The 17,018-nt window shown below is 41.6% G+C and overlaps 1 protein-coding gene across 3 annotated transcripts; it reads left to right on the forward strand.

The window, feature by feature from the left end:
* The first annotated feature begins 1,582 nt into the window (after positions 1-1,582).
* On the forward strand, positions 1,583-16,700 carry CNOT11 (CCR4-NOT transcription complex subunit 11). Of its 3 annotated transcripts, none has more exons than XM_042456522.1 (7): positions 1,583-2,293; positions 7,535-7,699; positions 11,369-11,521; positions 12,859-13,061; positions 13,326-13,528; positions 14,657-14,753; positions 15,426-16,700. In XM_042456522.1, the coding sequence occupies exons 1-7, from the start codon at positions 1,879-1,881 to the stop codon at positions 15,621-15,623; spliced, it is 1,434 nt and encodes a 477-aa protein (XP_042312456.1). In that variant the 5' UTR covers positions 1,583-1,878; the 3' UTR covers positions 15,624-16,700. The 3 variants fall into 3 exon arrangements, with proteins under 3 accessions (XP_042312456.1, XP_042312457.1, XP_042312458.1); XM_042456523.1 differs by lacking the exon at positions 1,583-2,293 and adding an exon at positions 2,352-2,708; XM_042456524.1 differs by lacking the exon at positions 1,583-2,293 and adding an exon at positions 10,746-10,861 and having other exon boundaries at positions 5,110-7,699.
* Positions 16,701-17,018: the final 318 nt, after the last annotated feature.

Here is a 17,018-nt window from a genome sequence, read left to right on the forward strand (position 1 = left end):
TTATTATTATTATTATTATTATTATTATTATTATTATTAATCCAATTACAAACCAAGGCTGATGCTGCTTAGCTTCTAAGGTCAGATGGGAATAGGTGCTTTTAGGGTACTGCAGTCTTCAAAGGCTGGAGACTGAGGGCCGAAACAGACAGGCCAAAATGAAGCTGCTTTGGGTCCCTTTGGAGGTATGCTGTTTAAATGATGCATGCGTCTTAAGAGGCCAGAAGCTGCACCAAAGCCATGCTCCAGTCCTTAGGACTGCTTTGGCGCATGCAGCATTTAAACAGCATACTTCCATAGTGACCCAAAGCAGCTTTATTTTGGCCTGTCTGTTTGGGCCCAGAGTGAAGGGCAGGAAATAAGTACAGTATTGTTTCAGGACTTGTGGAATTGCTCTGCTTGTTGTTACGTCTCCCTCTGCAGAAGCTGGTGGTGAGAGATGAGAGAAGAGCCCACCCCTGCTCCTCACAACCTGTTAAATATTAAAACAAATAATGCATATACGTATTTACTTTGCCCCTTCCATCTCCTTTCCCACCTCAAAAGCACCAGAGAGCTCTGTCAGAGAGGGCTAAATGGTTCACAGAAATACAAATCCCAGCATTCCATAGCAGTTAAAGCAGTGACAAACTGGATTATTTGTGCAATGCACAGATGCACCTTGAAATGCAGTTTGTTTATGATATAACTTATCTGTTGATCATAAAAAAATGGTACACAATGCACCATGGAAATAAAGTTAAAATAAAAACAGAACGGCAAATAAAACATTTTACATAATAATTAAAAAATAAAACATTTTTTAAAGCAGGGAGTATATTAAAAAAGGGCACTGAAGCAACTACTTTCCCCCTTGAGGTTCAAGAAAACGGAAACATATTTGCTGGAAAGGACAACAGAGGCTGCATCTGCACTGCAGAAATAATCCAGATTGATACCACTTTAACTGCTCTGGCTCCATCCCAGGGAACCCTGGCATTCATAGTACTTTGCCAGACCTCTCTGACAAAGAAAGCCAAAATATCCCACAAATATACAAAACCCCAAGATTCTGTAGGACAGGGTCGTGACAATTAAAGCGGTATCAACCCGCGTTATCTCCGCAGTGCAGACAAAAAAGCCTGGCGGCAGGGCAGCTGAGAGCCACGGTCCAGGTGCTGCCAATCACTTTGATTGACAAACGCGTTCCACCTGGGCCAGGAGACAGCCAATCCCGTGACACCTTCGTTCAACCAATCACCGTCTTTCTCTCAAGCACCCATCCTGGAGGACCAATCCCGTTTTCCCAAAGAACACGCTGGAGCTCTATTTGGATGCCTTATAGGGCTTCTCCAGGTGCTGTTTCCCGAGTTTTGGCGACAGTGCTGAAAAAGACGCGGCGGCGACTTACGGCCGCCGTTAAAGAAGGTGAGGGGTGAAGAAGAAGTCGCTGGGTAGGCAAGAGCGCATGCGCGAAAGCAGGAGGGGCTGGGCTACTGTTTCTGAGGCGGTTTGGTAGGAGAGAGCGCATGCGCGAAAGCAGGAGGTGCGGGGCTCAGCTAGCGTTTCTGAGGCGGGTAGGCGAGAGCGCATGCGGACAAGCAGATGGGGCGGGGCTCAGCTAGTGTTTCTGAGGCGCCTGGGGTTCAGTAGGCGAGAGCGCATGCGCGCAAGTAGGCGGGACTGGGCTAGTATTTCTGAGGCGGTTCGGTAGGCGAGAGCGCATGTGTGGAAGCAGAAGGTGCGGGGCGGGGCTAGCGTTTCTGAAGCGCCTGGGGTCCGGTAGGCGAAGGCGCATGCGCGCAACCACTTGCTCGTGGTGAGTCGTCTGGGGTTCGGTTCCCGGCGGCTGCGGCCGTCGTCTCGTCGTCCATTTTGTGCTCTCGGCGCGCAGCCAGGATGAGCCTGTCTCCGAAGGAGCTGTCGAGCCTGCTGAGCCTGGTGTCGGAGGACGCGGGCGGGGGCTCCTTCGAGGGCCTCTCCACCGCCTTCCACCACTTCTTCGGCAAGGCCGAGCACTTCCGCGTGGGCTCCGTGCTGGTGCTGCTCCTCCAGCAGCCCGACCTGCTCCCGACGCCGCCGCAGCGCCTCACCGCCCTCTACCTCCTCTGGGAGATGTACCGCACCGAGCCCCTCGCCGCCAACCCCTTCGCCGCCATCTTCGCCCACCTCCTCAACCCCGCGCCGCCAGAGAGGGCCTCCGCCGCCCCTGCCGCCCCCTCGGCCGCCCCCGCCTCCTCCTCCGCCCCAGGACCCCCCGCCGCCGCCGCCGCCGGAGGAGCAGGAGACGACGCCGAGAAGCCCCCGCTCTCAGGTACCCTCCGCACTGCAGGCAGTCACACACACAGTCCTAGTTCCCTCTGGGTCTTGATTCCAGGCTGCGGGGCTGTGTCCTGGAAGAGCCCTTCCTGACATCTGGCCTCGGCAGAGAAGCAGGCGCCGCCAGCATGCAAACAAACAAACAAAAACAAACCCCCAGTACACAAAAAGTACACCTTCCTCCAGGCTTCAAATGCATTGCTCTCCCTCCCTTTCTTTCTTTCTTTCTTCGCTCTCTTCACAGCTCCCACAGTCATACATAATAATTAGAAGCGCCACAGCGTGGGTGGTCCTGACACAGTTGGAGATGTCAGTCAGAAACACAATCGGAGATGTCAGTCGGATGCCTCTGCATTTCGTTGTTTCAGTCCTTAGCAAAGGCATTATGATGGAGAGGATACCTTCTGCAGGTATCTTTGCCTGCCCAGAAGGCGTCAACCAAGATAAAACCATTTTTGCCTCCTTAAATTTGGACTGATTCACAGGTTCCTGATGCAAAAACATGGAGAGGAATGCATTGTTCTCTGCCTCCAAAGAGGCCTGTGACCTCACTGGAGTGGAGGCCTACTGGAGTGCCAAAGAGGAGGAGCCCCTGTTGAGATGCAAAGGGGCTTCCTGGACTTTGAAGATCTCCCTGAGGAGGAGGAGGAGCCAGCCTGCAGAAGATATATGCTCCCCATCACAACATCTTTACTAAAGACTCAAGCAACATGCAGGCGTCTGACTAACATCTCCATGACGAAGAAGAACGCCATGGAGCTTTGGAAGTTTGCAAGAAGTATATGGTGCATTTCGGTTGGCCAGCAGAACAATACACAGATTAACATGGAAATCACTTCCTCTCAACCAACAGTATATACACTCATCCCTCCATATTTGTGGATTTGATTATTCGGATTTGGTTAACATGTTCCCTCTAGGGATATCTAGGTCCTCCAGTGAAACTCTATGGTCAACTTTAAAAGTTGCACTGAAAGACGTAGGGATTCCTAATGAGAATACCCCACTAGGCATTTGCAGCTCCTCCAATGCAGTTCTATGGTCAGTGTCTGTCGGATGTTGAGCACAGAGTTGCCCTGGAGGACCTAGAGATTCCTAGAAAGATGGCCTCAGGTAACAACGTGGTGTTTCTCTTATTTGCGTTTTTTCCATATTCCACATGCCCCTAACCCTAGCGAATGTGGAGGGTCGTGTGTGTGTGTGTGTGTGTGTATATATATATATATGCACACACACACATACACTGTTGCTTGAGAGGAGCTGATGTGTTAATCTGTGTATTGTTCTTAGAGAACTCTTGTAGCACCTTTGAGACTAACTGAAAGAAAGAAGTTGGCTCAAAGCTGCTACAAGATCTCTCTCTGTCCTGATTCTATAGGTTTTTTGTGGGTTCTTTTGGCTATTTCTCTGAAGGTTCCAGCAACAGATGCAGGCAAAACATCAGGAATAAACTCTGCTAGAACGTGGCCCCATAGCCCAAAAAACCCACAAAAAAACTAGACACTAACATGGCTATATCTTGTGTATTATTGTTTTTCATTTCATTTGTAATTGATGGTTCTTGATTTTGGTGTTTTTAAGGACTGGTGACCAAACTTTGTTCACTTTAAGGGTTTCTTCTTTCCTGTTGAAGTTGTCCAGGTACTGTATTTGTGGATTTCAATGCCTTCCCTGTGCATCCTGACATGGTGGTAGTTGGCATGATCCAGAATTTCAGGGTTTTCAAACAGCTGGCATCTTCAGAGAGTGCTGGCATGGAAAAGAGTGGGGTATACATACTATTGGTTGAGGGGAAGTGATTTCCATGTTAATATGTGTATTGTTCTGTTGGCCAACCAAAAAGCACAATATACTTGTTGCAAGCTTTCGAAGCTCCATGGGCGTCTTCATCAGACAAGATGTTACAAACCAAACCGGGGGGGGGGGGGGGAGAGGACAAGTGGAAGATGTTAGTCAGATGCCTGCATGTTGCTTTAGTCCTTAGTAAAGATGTTATGCTGGGGAGGATATATCTTTTGCAGGCAGGCTCCTTCTCCTCCATGGAAGAGAGTGGGGTATATATACTGTTGGTTGAGAGGAAATGATTTACATGTTAAACTGTTTGTTGGTCTAATAACATCCAAACAATGATACCTTTATTGAGCCAACCAAAATACACAATTACATGCTGCAAGCTTTTGAAGTCACACTGGCTTTTTCATCACACAAACAAGAGAAAGAAATTGGAAGTTGTTATATAGGCCTGCATTTCCTGTTTCCAAATCTTAACTCAGATAGTCGGGAGGGCTGTCTGCTGGGTGGCACCTCCCTCTTTAGTCATGCCATTTTCAAATTAAACAGAGGCTGGAGGGCCATCTGTTAGGAATGCTTTAATGGAGAGTTCTTGCATGGCAGGGGGTTGGACTTTATGGCCCTTGTGGTCTCTTCCATCTCTAGGATTCTATCATTCTAAATGCAAGGAAATTTAATGTCCATTTGCAATTCAAAGAAGATGTTTCCTTGGAACCAGTATGTCTCCTTTGAGAAGCCACAGGCTCCTACGTAGGGAGAGAACACTGAATTTCTCAAGAGGATTTCGTGTTTTGCATCGGTTGTTGAATGGCAAGGCCTCAGAGTGTCTGTTTATTTATTGGTCCATTGTCTACTGGGAAATCTCCTGACTCTGGGTGGTTTTCATTTGCAGTTGCTGGGTCTTGATTTTGGTGTTTTATTGTTCTACTGGAATAATTACTACTGTTTTAGAGCAGTCTCACTAATAAAGGATGCATTGAAGAAATACATGAAAAAGGTACACTGATGATGTGGATGAGAAAACATTAACTGTGACTGTGAACATGCAGATATTGTGTAATAACAGTGCAACATATCTTTCATCTAGGTTTAACATTTGTTTCCATAGACTTAAAAGATATAGCCGTGTTAGTCTGTAGAATCAGTATGTAGAGAGATCTTGTAGCACCTTTGAGATTAACTGAAAGAAAGAAAAATTGGCAGCATGAGCTCTTGTAGACTTAAGTCTGCTTCCTCAGATGCACTTGATGGGGTGGACCTGGTTTTCCACTCCACCAAATGCATCTGAGGAAGGAGACGCCAGATAAGGTGTTATAAGACCTCTCCACATTTGTTTCCATAAATATTGTTGCTTTGTAAGGGGAAATGCAAGAATTCATTTGCGGTAGTTATAGGCTGTTCAGTTTTCTTGTTAAATTCTGATTCAGTAAAATAGACTTATTTACTAACTGTGGGGCTGTACAGATGAGAAGAAAGGGGTGGCCAGAGACAACAATCTGCTCCAACAATCTGCGAAACGCAGCTCATTTCTGCACCGCTGCCAAGTCATCATTAGCACCCTGGAGCGACATGATGTCTCTTGTTCGCCGCACAATTTGGACGCGGCGTACAAGGCACATCATCAGTGCACACACCATCTGAATATGCACATTCCCAAAATGGCACCAGGATAGCATGGAGCGTGCGGGCACTCCACTCTCCTGAGCCCTAATTTCGGCTCCAGGCCGCCACAAAGCGACCATCTGTACCAGGCCTAAATTTATATATAGACCCGTAGCACTGTTGTCTAAGTAGCTCATTACCTTGTATCATGCAGGCAGTGAGAAAGTGTGTGTGTACAGCCCAAGAACTATCTTATTTTTAGGGGCCATATTCTGAGGAAAGTAGTTGATTGTGTGGTCAGCAACTGGGCAGCTTTCCTGTCTTCCTTTCTGACACACAGGGCAGGATGGGGGAATGGTGGAGGCTGGTTATACGTCTTTCACCCTTGATCTCTTCTTCCTATTCAACTAATTAATTAATGAGCAGCGGGGAAGGGGATCTGTGAGGCTCTGCTGATCAGCTTTCTTTTCAGTCCACTGGTTACTGTAGGTGGGCCTGTAGGGGAGAGGGGAGATTAACTTTCCCTTCTTCATGATTTTTCTATACCAATATTATTCAACTGATCTGAAGCAAGAACCCATAGAGGGATGCCCACCCCTGGGAGAGAACTGGGAACTACCTGAAGGCCAGCTCTTTATTCCAAGAAATCTTTAAAGTAGAAAAGAGTTAGTAACACTTACTGTATATACTCATGTATAAGTCTAGAAATTTTAGTTCAAAAATTGACCCAGATAACCTGGGTCAACTTGTCCACAGGTCAATGTAAGTACAGTGTGTCCTTGCCTTACACGGGGATCCGTTCCAGATCCTGCTGCAAAGGCAAGTTCCGTGTGTGCTTGAGCCCCATTGAAACTAATGGGGCTTGTGCATGTGTGCAACGCACACCATGGGGACAAGCACCATTTAATATTAGTCATGCAGTTTTCAGTGTAAGATGAAAGCCGCATATGTCACACCCGCATATGACACGGGTACACTGTAGTCTACTTTTAACTCTTCTGAAATAAGGGACCATTCCCTGGTGAAAAACAAGAGTGCAGTCTGTCCTGGAAGCACTGACTCCCCCCTCGACTGTCTCACCCATCCAGCCTTTACTATATGCACAAAACAGTTATGCCTCCTGGAATTTTGTAAGTTCTTTGGCATTATTTTCCTTCATCCTTTAGAAATTTTCTTAATATGCTATTTACGTTTTACCCTCATCAATGGAGGATATCAAAATCCATAATTTTGGCCTCCAAACCTGCCCTTGGTTTATACATGAGATCAACTTATAGTTGAGTATATACGGTATTAGCTGAATTTGGCTCTTGGATAGGTTTCTTGGATTAGTATTCCATCCTTTAGGAAAATGATGGTGGTTTGCTTTGCAGACTTATGAGTTTGAGAAACATCACAAAACAGTCATATGCTAGTACCAGAAATAGGTGAGACAGTGACAATTATTCCAAAAGTAATTTTAGAAGTCTCTCAGACTAAGGCATTAGAAATGAAGTTTTCAAAATAGAATACTTTCCTAAAAAGCTAGTATAGGTGTATGACCTATCTAGTTCTTCTAGCTAAATTTGTAGGCCAAGGAATACTTTTGTAGTTCTATTTGCTTATACCCTTATGTTCACAGGAAAATCTTTTGACCGTGGAAAACTAGTTATGGGTTTGAATTAACATTTGAATCGTTTTTCTGCCTTTATTTCATCCGTAAACTACATCCAGAGCTGGCTGTTCTGGATCACCCCAACCCTGTGCACTTTTCTGCTATGCAATCTGGAGCAACTGCAAATTGTCAGTTCACTTCATACAAAACACTGTTTTTGTGGTATGACTTACTGTGTGTTCTTTGCAGGTTTTTTGCCTCCAATAACACCACCAGAGAGATTCTTTCTTTCTCAGCTGATGTTGGCACCCCCTCGGGAGCTGTTCAAAAAGACTCCACGACAGATTGCATCAATGGATGTAGGAAATATGGGCCAGTCTGTAGACATAAGTGGCCTTCAGCTGGCTTTGGCAGGTAAGAAACAGACTGTTCTTGCCACAGTTTGGCTGCTATACAGTGAAATGTGGAATCTGGATTTACTTCATTCTCAAATGATGGGAGTGTATGTATGTTAGATAGAAAGAATGGCTCGTTTCTTTGTGTGCCTGTCAGTTACTTGACTTTGAAAAGTACATGTTTAGAAGCCCTGCATGACTTAGAACATGCTGACTTCTGTGATCAGACCATTTATGGCATTTGGAAAATAGCTTTTCCATGCCAAATGGCATAATGATTACTTTTCCAATCCATAGTTATGTTGCCTTGCTTTTCTTTTTGGAAATGCTAAAAAGATAATTTCTTTCAAAAGCTATAGAAGGATGATTTAGGAGGAAAGATAAGGAAATGCCACTAAAACGGATGGGCAGCAGTAGTAGCTATCTCTTTGCTTGAATCATGGGAAAGGGGAGGGATAGAAGGAGGTGCTCTGACCATGCACACCTTTTTTGTTTTTTGCTGGGGCAAGTAATGATCACTGGAGGTGCATTGAGACTTTTTTTATATATCTGATCCTATAACAAGAGGGCCCATGGAGCTTGGAAGTGGCATATTGAGACCATCTCAGGCATCTTCTTTATCAGTCAAAACATTTCTATCCTATCTTATATCTGGAGGTCATAGGGCTGCTAACAGTAAAATACATTTAAACAGTAAATAATAAACTAAAAGACTAAAATGTATTCAGTCATTTCTCAGTTAAAATTTAGAACCTGTAAAAATAATACCAACTATAGCACATGTGCAAATTGGATAAAATCAAGTAGGCCACAAATCCAATAATAATAATAATAATAATAATAATAATAATAATAATAATAATAATAATAATAATAATAATAATAATAATTTATTTATTTATATGCCACCCAATCACTGGGAATCCGGGCGGCTTACAACAGAGGGGATAATAGACGGTTCCCTGCCCTCAGGCTTACGATCTAAAAGACATAAAAGCCATGTTTTGACTTGAGGTTGGAATGGCAAAAGTGTTGGTGCCGATTGGTCCACATGAAAAAAGAACATAGGGCTAAAAGTATCTCTTGATAAAATTTGATGCTCTTACTCTCCATATTGCAAAATATTCTTCACAATATGCATATTGTTTTTAAAAGTTTCATTTTGTTTCTTTTGGAATTGCACCACTTGTTTTTAACACTTAGAACCTATGATCAATTATGTGTCCTTGCCTGTGGAAAAAGGAAGAGTACTTTGGCAAAGTCCCCCCTTCAAGTACTAACTGTTTATTTGATAGAAGATTTTGTTGATTAAGGATCAGTGACCTGTAGTAGAACCAGTATTTTTCCAGCACTCTTCCTTTCAAATCAAAGCAGACTTCCTGGAATTGATTAATATGCACTCAACTACAGGTCCAGATGTTTTATTTTGAATAGTGAGGAGTGTTTTTCCCCTCCTAATGAAAATGTCTGTAAGGTCATATTTTGTCCTTTTTTGAAATTCTGTAATTGATTCTTTTTTATATTTGTTCAGAGCATGTTAAAGAAGCTTTATGTTCACGTGGATGAAAACTGCCCATATAGCTGGGGCTCCTCCCACATTTCAATCTGAAAAGATTAATAATCATCTCAAAATGTATCTTACTGTTGCAGCATTTTTTGTAAAAATAAAATATGTACTTTTGTGCACCTACTGTTTATATATAGCTTTTTAAACTTAGGGTATATATTCCACAGATTTATATATGATTGGCCTGCCGTCCAGCTTTACAGCTGTCTCAGACTGCTGCTGTGCTGAGCTTTCAAGACACTTAAAAACATTGCCGCATCAGTGGGAATCTGTCTTTACAGTATATGTCTAGAAAACAATGAGGATGCTGTCTGACCTTGCTTGTCTGTCTTTTAATCTGCATTGTCAAGCATTCCTCTGGTTCTCTGATTAGAACCTAAAGCTAAAAGTTCTCAAACCCAAATTCAATTTATAGAGCTAGTTTAAAAATTTCAGCAAGTTACGATAGTCTGGGGAAATAATCCTGTAGAATGTAAGAGAAGTTCCATAGTATGCTCATACTAGGAAAATGTTTGACTGTAAGATTCTTCTGTCACATTAGTATCCATCCACTTCCTTCAAGGTCAATTTTATTTACTACTCCTGCTGCTACTCATGGTAACTGGATTCCTAGATTTTACATTAAGTAAAAAATACACTGAATGTAATGTATTTTTCTCATATGATGGCCAAGATCCCATGTGTGTGTGAATCTGCACATGTAGTCCTGTGTCTTGCTGAGAGCTGTCAAGCCCCAAGAGGGATGCTGTTGCTGTTGCTTGTTAGTGGGAAAGGGTGGGGAGAGGCAATTCCAGATCACAGAGAAGCAGCTGGTCTCAATTTGGTTGTGGGAGAAGAAATGAGGATGCACTCTCAAATGGAGTGCACATGCCTTTTATTTCCTCCAAGAACTGAGTAGATGGATGGTATCAATTGCCTCCCCTTTCCCTTCCCTCTGGTAAGAAGGACCAGCATCAGCCCCTCCTGATGCTTGGTGCTGGTAGGTATGAGAAGCTTTTAGACAGTGCAGGGCAGGAGTGTAGCCCTCTTCACTCAGTCCAGAAACAGATTTATGCATGTATAAGGTGCACTTAGATGCATATAGACCCCTTAACAGGATGGTGACCTTTGTGTGTCTACTTTATTATGTATTGAAGAACCTAGGAATGCAAGAGTCTTGCCAATTATTACAAGTTTATAAGTAACATTTTGTTTAATTTTTAAATAAGTCTTCATTAGACCTTAAATCAGAGGAAGGTACGGTTGTTCCTGTGGTAAACCATGATGGTCCTGTGCAGCTGGCCCCATCAATGCTAAGTTTCCCACTTATTGCCATTCAGTAAATTGAGATTAGTAAATCTAGGTTTTGGGAGCAATGTTTTGTCTGGCCTTGAATTTTGAAAATATGGAAGGATTGTAAAACAAAAGTTTGTGTGCGTCTCTTAATTTTTGTTGATAATTGTATATATCTGTAGCCATTGGAGTCATAATATTTTCATTTCAACCTATCTGATTGCAGTAGGACAAGTATCAGAGTTGGAGGAAATTGCTGCATTTCCTTAGAGAAATCCAGGAGCTGGAAACTATTACATCTGAGGGAACAACAGAAAACAAGCTCTGCAAAGCTGCAGAAAGGTCTCAAAATATTAAGAGTCTCTGATTAAATTTATAGCTGTTGATGTTTCTTAGACGTATGAATACTGATTCATCAAGAAGTCCATTTTGAATATAAATTATTAAATCACCAATAGTATAAAATTGTTGGAAGTACAGTACTGTATTACCTCTAAAAACAAAGCATCATGAGAAGATTTCCCAGTTAAAGGTTGCAAGTCCTGTCCTTCTGGGAGCTAGATGAAAAAAATGAGTCTATTTTATTCAATCACAATGGTATAAGGTTGGAAGTGCTGTATTGTCTTAAAAAACAGAGCATCATGAGAAAATTTCCCAGTTGCAAGTTGCAAGTCCTATTCTTCTGGGGGCTAGATGAAAGAATGAGTTTTCATGGAACACACAGATTTCCTTTTGACATTTACTGCCTGCAGGCAGTGATGTAGAATAGTGGATAAATTTAATCCTCTTTGAATTGAGTTTTTCAAGATTGTATGTTCTGACATTGAGTTAAACCATTTTGTCTTCCAGAGCGTCAGTCTGAGCTGCCAACACAGAGTAAAGCAAGTTTTCCCAGCATTCTTAGTGACCCTGACCCAGATTCTTCAAATTCTGGTTTTGACAGTTCTGTTGCATCCCAAATCACTGAAGCTCTAGTGAGTGGACCAAAGCCACCTATTGAAAGTATGCATTACTATGTGATCTGCTATAGCATTCCTTTTATTTCAGTTTGTAATTCTATTGATTGCAACTCGTATTCAAAGTACTGTAATCAATATTTCTTGACTGCAGTATGCAAGATCAATGTCTGATGTTAGTATTTGCCAAGTAATATTTTTGATTTATGGGTTTTTTTTATACAGAAGACAATGTAGCTTCAAATATGTCCATGTTACTGAAATATCTGAATTGGATTGGCACATTTTACTTCTGGAGAGAGGATCATAGTTGCATCATTATAATTACATCCTACCGTCTATACTCAACTATCAGTCGGCATCATGTATAAGTCGAGGGTACATGTTGAGGTCAAAATTGGGAATTTTGGTATGACCTATGAATACATCAGCCATGGAATTCACTGGATGACCTTGGGCAAGCCCTACTCTCCCAGGGGAAGGCAAAGGCAACGGCAACCTCCCTCCAAACAAATCTTGCCATGAAAACCCTGTGAAAGATTCACTTTAGGGTCACCATAAGTTAAAATGACATGAAAGCACATAGTAACAACATTTGCAGTCAGTGAAATTCATACATACTTGGATCCTCATGTGGAAAAGAGGCAGTTCTGCAGTCCTCTAGGTAATATGTATCATGATATAAATTAAACAGGGAGTAATGTTATTAATCAGTGAAATACTGGATTATCTTAAGGGGATTATAGTTCTTACTGCTTGTAGTGAAAAATATTTTCTGTTTATTCCTAAAAGTTTTTCTGCACACTCAGTTTGTTTTTCAGGAATTTTTTTGATAGCTGTTTTCGTTTAATAGCACACTCAGGAAATTTATGCTGTTTATCAGCTACTCTAAGTAGTACAGCTTTTAAGGATGTTTGTGTCAATTGTAGTTCTGTGTCATTATCATATAAGAGCAGATAGGTGGTGTGTTGAGCTTGGAATTAGAACTGGATTTCTTTCTCTGGTGACTAGAGAGGGGTGAGCATAGGCTTCCTGTACCAGACAGTTTGAAATACTTGTAATATACAGTGGACCCTTGTTATACGCTGGGGTTTGGTTCCAAGATCCCCTGTTGATAACAAAATTTGTGTATGCTCAAGTCCCATTAAATATAATGACATAGCAAAATGGTGTCCCTTATAAAAATGGAAAATCAGGGTTTGATATTTAAAATTTATACTTTTTTTTTTGAATATTTTCAAATATTTCCAAATATGCTTAAATCTGCGTATAAGAAGGGACAACTGTATAAAAACATGGTAAATTGTGTCATTAGTTAACCATAGGCTATTTAGTATGATGGATATTTTTAGGAAGTCACTGAATATACATTTCTTCCCCCAGGCCACTTTCGACCAGAATTTATCCGACCACCACCTCCGCTCCACATTTGTGAAGATGAATTAGCTTGGTTAAACCCAATAGAACCAGATCATGCCATTCAGTGGGACAAGTCAATGTGTGTGAAAAACAGTGCTGGAGTGGAAATCAAGCGAATCATGGCCAAGGCATTCAAAAGTCCTTTGTCATCACAACAGCAGACACAGGTATGTATGACACTTGGCTAGCACATGTCAATTCCCTAGAAAACTGCAAAGAAAAAGTCTAAATTAAATCCACAAATGATGTATCTATGTACTTCTAATGTGCTGGTGTAGCATGCCAGGGCAAAAATTGCCCCCCACTGCCAGCATTGCTGCCTACTCCTGGTAAATGTGAAAGAACTGTGTAGATTCTAACATTTATTTTGCTATATCGTGTTAATACTTAGTGTTGGTTGCTTTTCTTCCTTTCATTTTTTAAAAATGCAGCTTCTTGGAGAATTGGAAAAAGACCCTAAGCTTGTTTATCATATTGGGCTCACACCTGCCAAATTACCTGACTTGGTGGAAAATAATCCTTTAGTTGCCATAGAAATGCTGCTTAAATTAATGCAGTCAAGTCAGATAACGGAATATTTTTCAGTCTTGGTCAACATGGATATGTCTCTACATTCAATGGAAGTTGTAAATCGGTATGTTTTCCCTATGTTACAGTGTGTTTTATAGGTGTATCTTAATTAAGCTAATTTGATTTTTTATGTGTGTTAGAAGCCAGCTTCCAGGATTCCATCACACTTTTATGCTAACAAGGAACAAGACCCAGGATGATGCATATAGAGGTGTAGGTCATTGCCTCCTGCTCAGTTCAGTGGGGCAAAATAAATGATTTGTAACCTGGAACAATGAGGATGGGGCTAATCCTTATCCCAGATAATGGAATCAGTAGCTGGTTGTAGGGGGAGGGAATTCAAGATGAGAAAATAAAGTCTATTTATTGGTTAGAACTATCAAGGTCCACTCAATATTAGTTATTCAACATTTCTTCCTTCCTAACTGAGTTAATTCCACAACAGGGCATATAATATATTTGATACATATGTTTAGAACAGTATGACAGTTAGCAAGGCCAAGTATTTTTTTTTAACAACTAGCTCTTGCAATTTATTTAAAGACTTTTAAAAAATTGAGGCAGAACAGAGTTACAGAAAAGAGGTGTAAGTTAAATGAAGAGTTGAAAAACATTACGCTAAAATAAAAGATCTTTACACGAAGAAACCATAATTAACCTAATAAGAATAATCATTATCTTTGTTTCCTTCCCCATGCAGAGCAATATCCCTTATTTGGGGATAGTGAAGGGATTTGGCTCATTCCCAGCCAAGACTATGAATTTATATAACTACCGTATTTTCTGGCATACAAGACGACTTTTAACCCATGAAAATGTTCTTCAAAGTTGGGGGTTGTCTTGTACGCCAGGTTAAGCCCCTGCTCCCACCTTCCCAGGCTCAGGCCTCCACAGAGGCCGGCAGTGAGCTCTGCGGCTGGCACAATCGTGGCCGGGCTGCTCCCTCCTTCCTGGCCTCTGAGGAGGCCAAGGCCTCCGCAGAAGCCGGGAAGGAGCATGCAGCCGGTGTGAGCACCACTGGCCTGCTCCCTCCTTGGATTTGGAAGAGGGGTAGTCTTATACAGCAAGTATATCCCAAACTCTATATTTTAACAAGAAAAGTTGGGAGTTGTCTTATACACCAGAAAATACGGTATTTCAGTCAGGTACCACCATAATTTAAAATAATAAACTCTTTTAATATTTTGAACAGGCTTACTACAGCAGTTGATCTTCCTCCAGAATTTATTCACCTGTATATCTCCAATTGTATTTCTACATGTGAACAAATTAAAGACAAATATATGCAGGTAGGTGTTGCATCAATTGTGCAGTGCACATTTTAGGTTAGTATAACAAACCTGGGGGAGTGGAAAGTCACATAGGCTTTTCTCAAATGTTACTGCATACTTAATGAAGGGCAAACCTTGAAGAATTTCAGGACTGATAATCCAGGCTTCTAAAAATATGAGAAGTATTTACAAAACCCTAGGCAGGGTTTTTACAAAGGAATTTGAGGTATTCACCCACTGTTTAAAAATCTAATGCTTCTGCCTCCTATATTCTTTTCATTTTAAGCCTCTAGAATCCAGAACTGAAATTCAGATAATCAGCCTTATGCTCCCTTATACAGTTTTAAAGATGTAGTCAACATGTTAATATAAAGGTGGCTTATTTCCAAAGTGTTGAAATAAAATATGCTGATTGAGCTTATTTCAAATTGAAGCTTTCAGTCACTGCCTACAGAAAATCTCTGGATAAATAACATTCTTGTATCTCCCTACAATTAAATGTTCCCCCAAATTAGTATCAATTAACCCAAAGAAAAAAAAATTAACAGGTGCATTCTGCAACCTTTATTGATTTGAAGAGTATACAGCTTGGTTCCTCTTAGATATGTCTCCCATTATACTAGTTAATGAGGATATGATAATTATTGGTCTAGTTAGTCAAGTCATATGGGATTTGTTTGTTTGTTTCAGAACCGGCTGGTACGCCTTGTTTGTGTCTTCCTACAATCCTTGATTCGGAACAAGATCATTAATGTACAGGACTTGTTTATAGAGGTACAAGCATTTTGTATTGAATTCAGTCGGATAAGAGAAGCAGCTGGCCTTTTTCGATTGCTGAAGACACTTGACACTGGTGAAAATCCTTCAGACACAAAGACTTCAAAATAAGACTTTCAAAGAATGGTGTTTTTTTTATTGGATTAGGATGTTGTAAAAATTCTGTATAGTTGACTCTTGCTTGCAATTAAGATGCTATTTGTGCTGTATTAAATGCTTTTGTTTTGGATAAGTTTGAATCCTGGCATACATCTATGAGTATCCATTGGTGACCTTGATCAGGTTGCCACACTAGCCTAAACTTTCATTATGGTGGCAAAATTAAAACTAGATGGAAACAGCAACGGTGAGTAATTAATCAGTATTACTGGGGTACTCAGAGCTAAAGTATAAAACTGTCCCCCATCAAGGAATGGTGGAAGCCTGCATTGTTTCCACGTCCAGTCCAATTTGGAAAACCAATTGCATGTGGTTAATCACACCTTAAAATGTTTATGAGTGACAACTTTTAGCAAGAAGTATTAGTATTTCTCTGGATTATCCCAGTCTTGTCAAAGCAAGTAACATCCCACCCACCCTGATTTTGTACAACACATTTTGTAGTCATCTTCTTTCTTAAAGAGCTTCTCACTAAACAGGCCTGTTCTGCAGGGGTGTATGTACAGTGGAACCTCACCATACGCGGGGGATCCGTTCCGGATCCCGCCATGTATGGCGATTTCCGCCTATGCTTGAGCCCCATTGTAAACAATGGGGCTCATGCATGGTGGCGCGGAGGTGCGCAGGGCGCACGCACCCATTCAACTGGGACACGCCCCCCGCGCGCGCCCAGTGGCTTGAGCGCATACACTCAAAGCCATGTAAAAAAAGTCCGCGTATGCGGAGGCCCCACTGTATTTCGTATTCAGAAGAAATTAAGGAGAAGGAAAGGTGCATCACAAATCTAGAGTGTTCTGATAGTTTTGACAGATGGACAAAATGGTTCTTAGTTTGATGCAACAGAATTGTATTTGAGTAGGGAGGACCAGAGGGGAACTGCAGATGGTAAAGGAATAGCTCCCCTTTTCTCTCACACTCTTAAAAAGCATTGGTCAGACTAAAAATTATTTAGTAAAATTGGCACTCCATTGTAGCCAGCTGCTTGAGGTTGCAGCATATCACCATCTGGAGTGCTCAGGGAAACAGACTGGAACAATTGATATGCAGGCTGTTCCATTTAAAAGCTAAAAACCAAGAATAAGATCTGGAAAGGTGACAATGTATTTCATGAACCAGCTATCTATTCCATTCCAAGCTAAAGCATCAAAATACAAAACCCTTCAAAGACTGGGATGTATGCATCAGTGCTATTCTGAGTGGTGGTCTGTGCCCCATATCCAGGAGACTGAAAATGTAGCAAATATGATACAATTTTCTGGCATGTGAGTTTTGGTAGCTATGCTTTCACATGACTGTGTGACACATGATTATTCTGGGCAAGCTATACCAAGCAGGGACTTAAAAAAA

This window comes from Sceloporus undulatus, chromosome 3 (assembly GCF_019175285.1).
Source record: "Sceloporus undulatus isolate JIND9_A2432 ecotype Alabama chromosome 3, SceUnd_v1.1, whole genome shotgun sequence".
NCBI classification, from domain to species: domain Eukaryota; kingdom Metazoa; phylum Chordata; class Lepidosauria; order Squamata; family Phrynosomatidae; genus Sceloporus; species Sceloporus undulatus.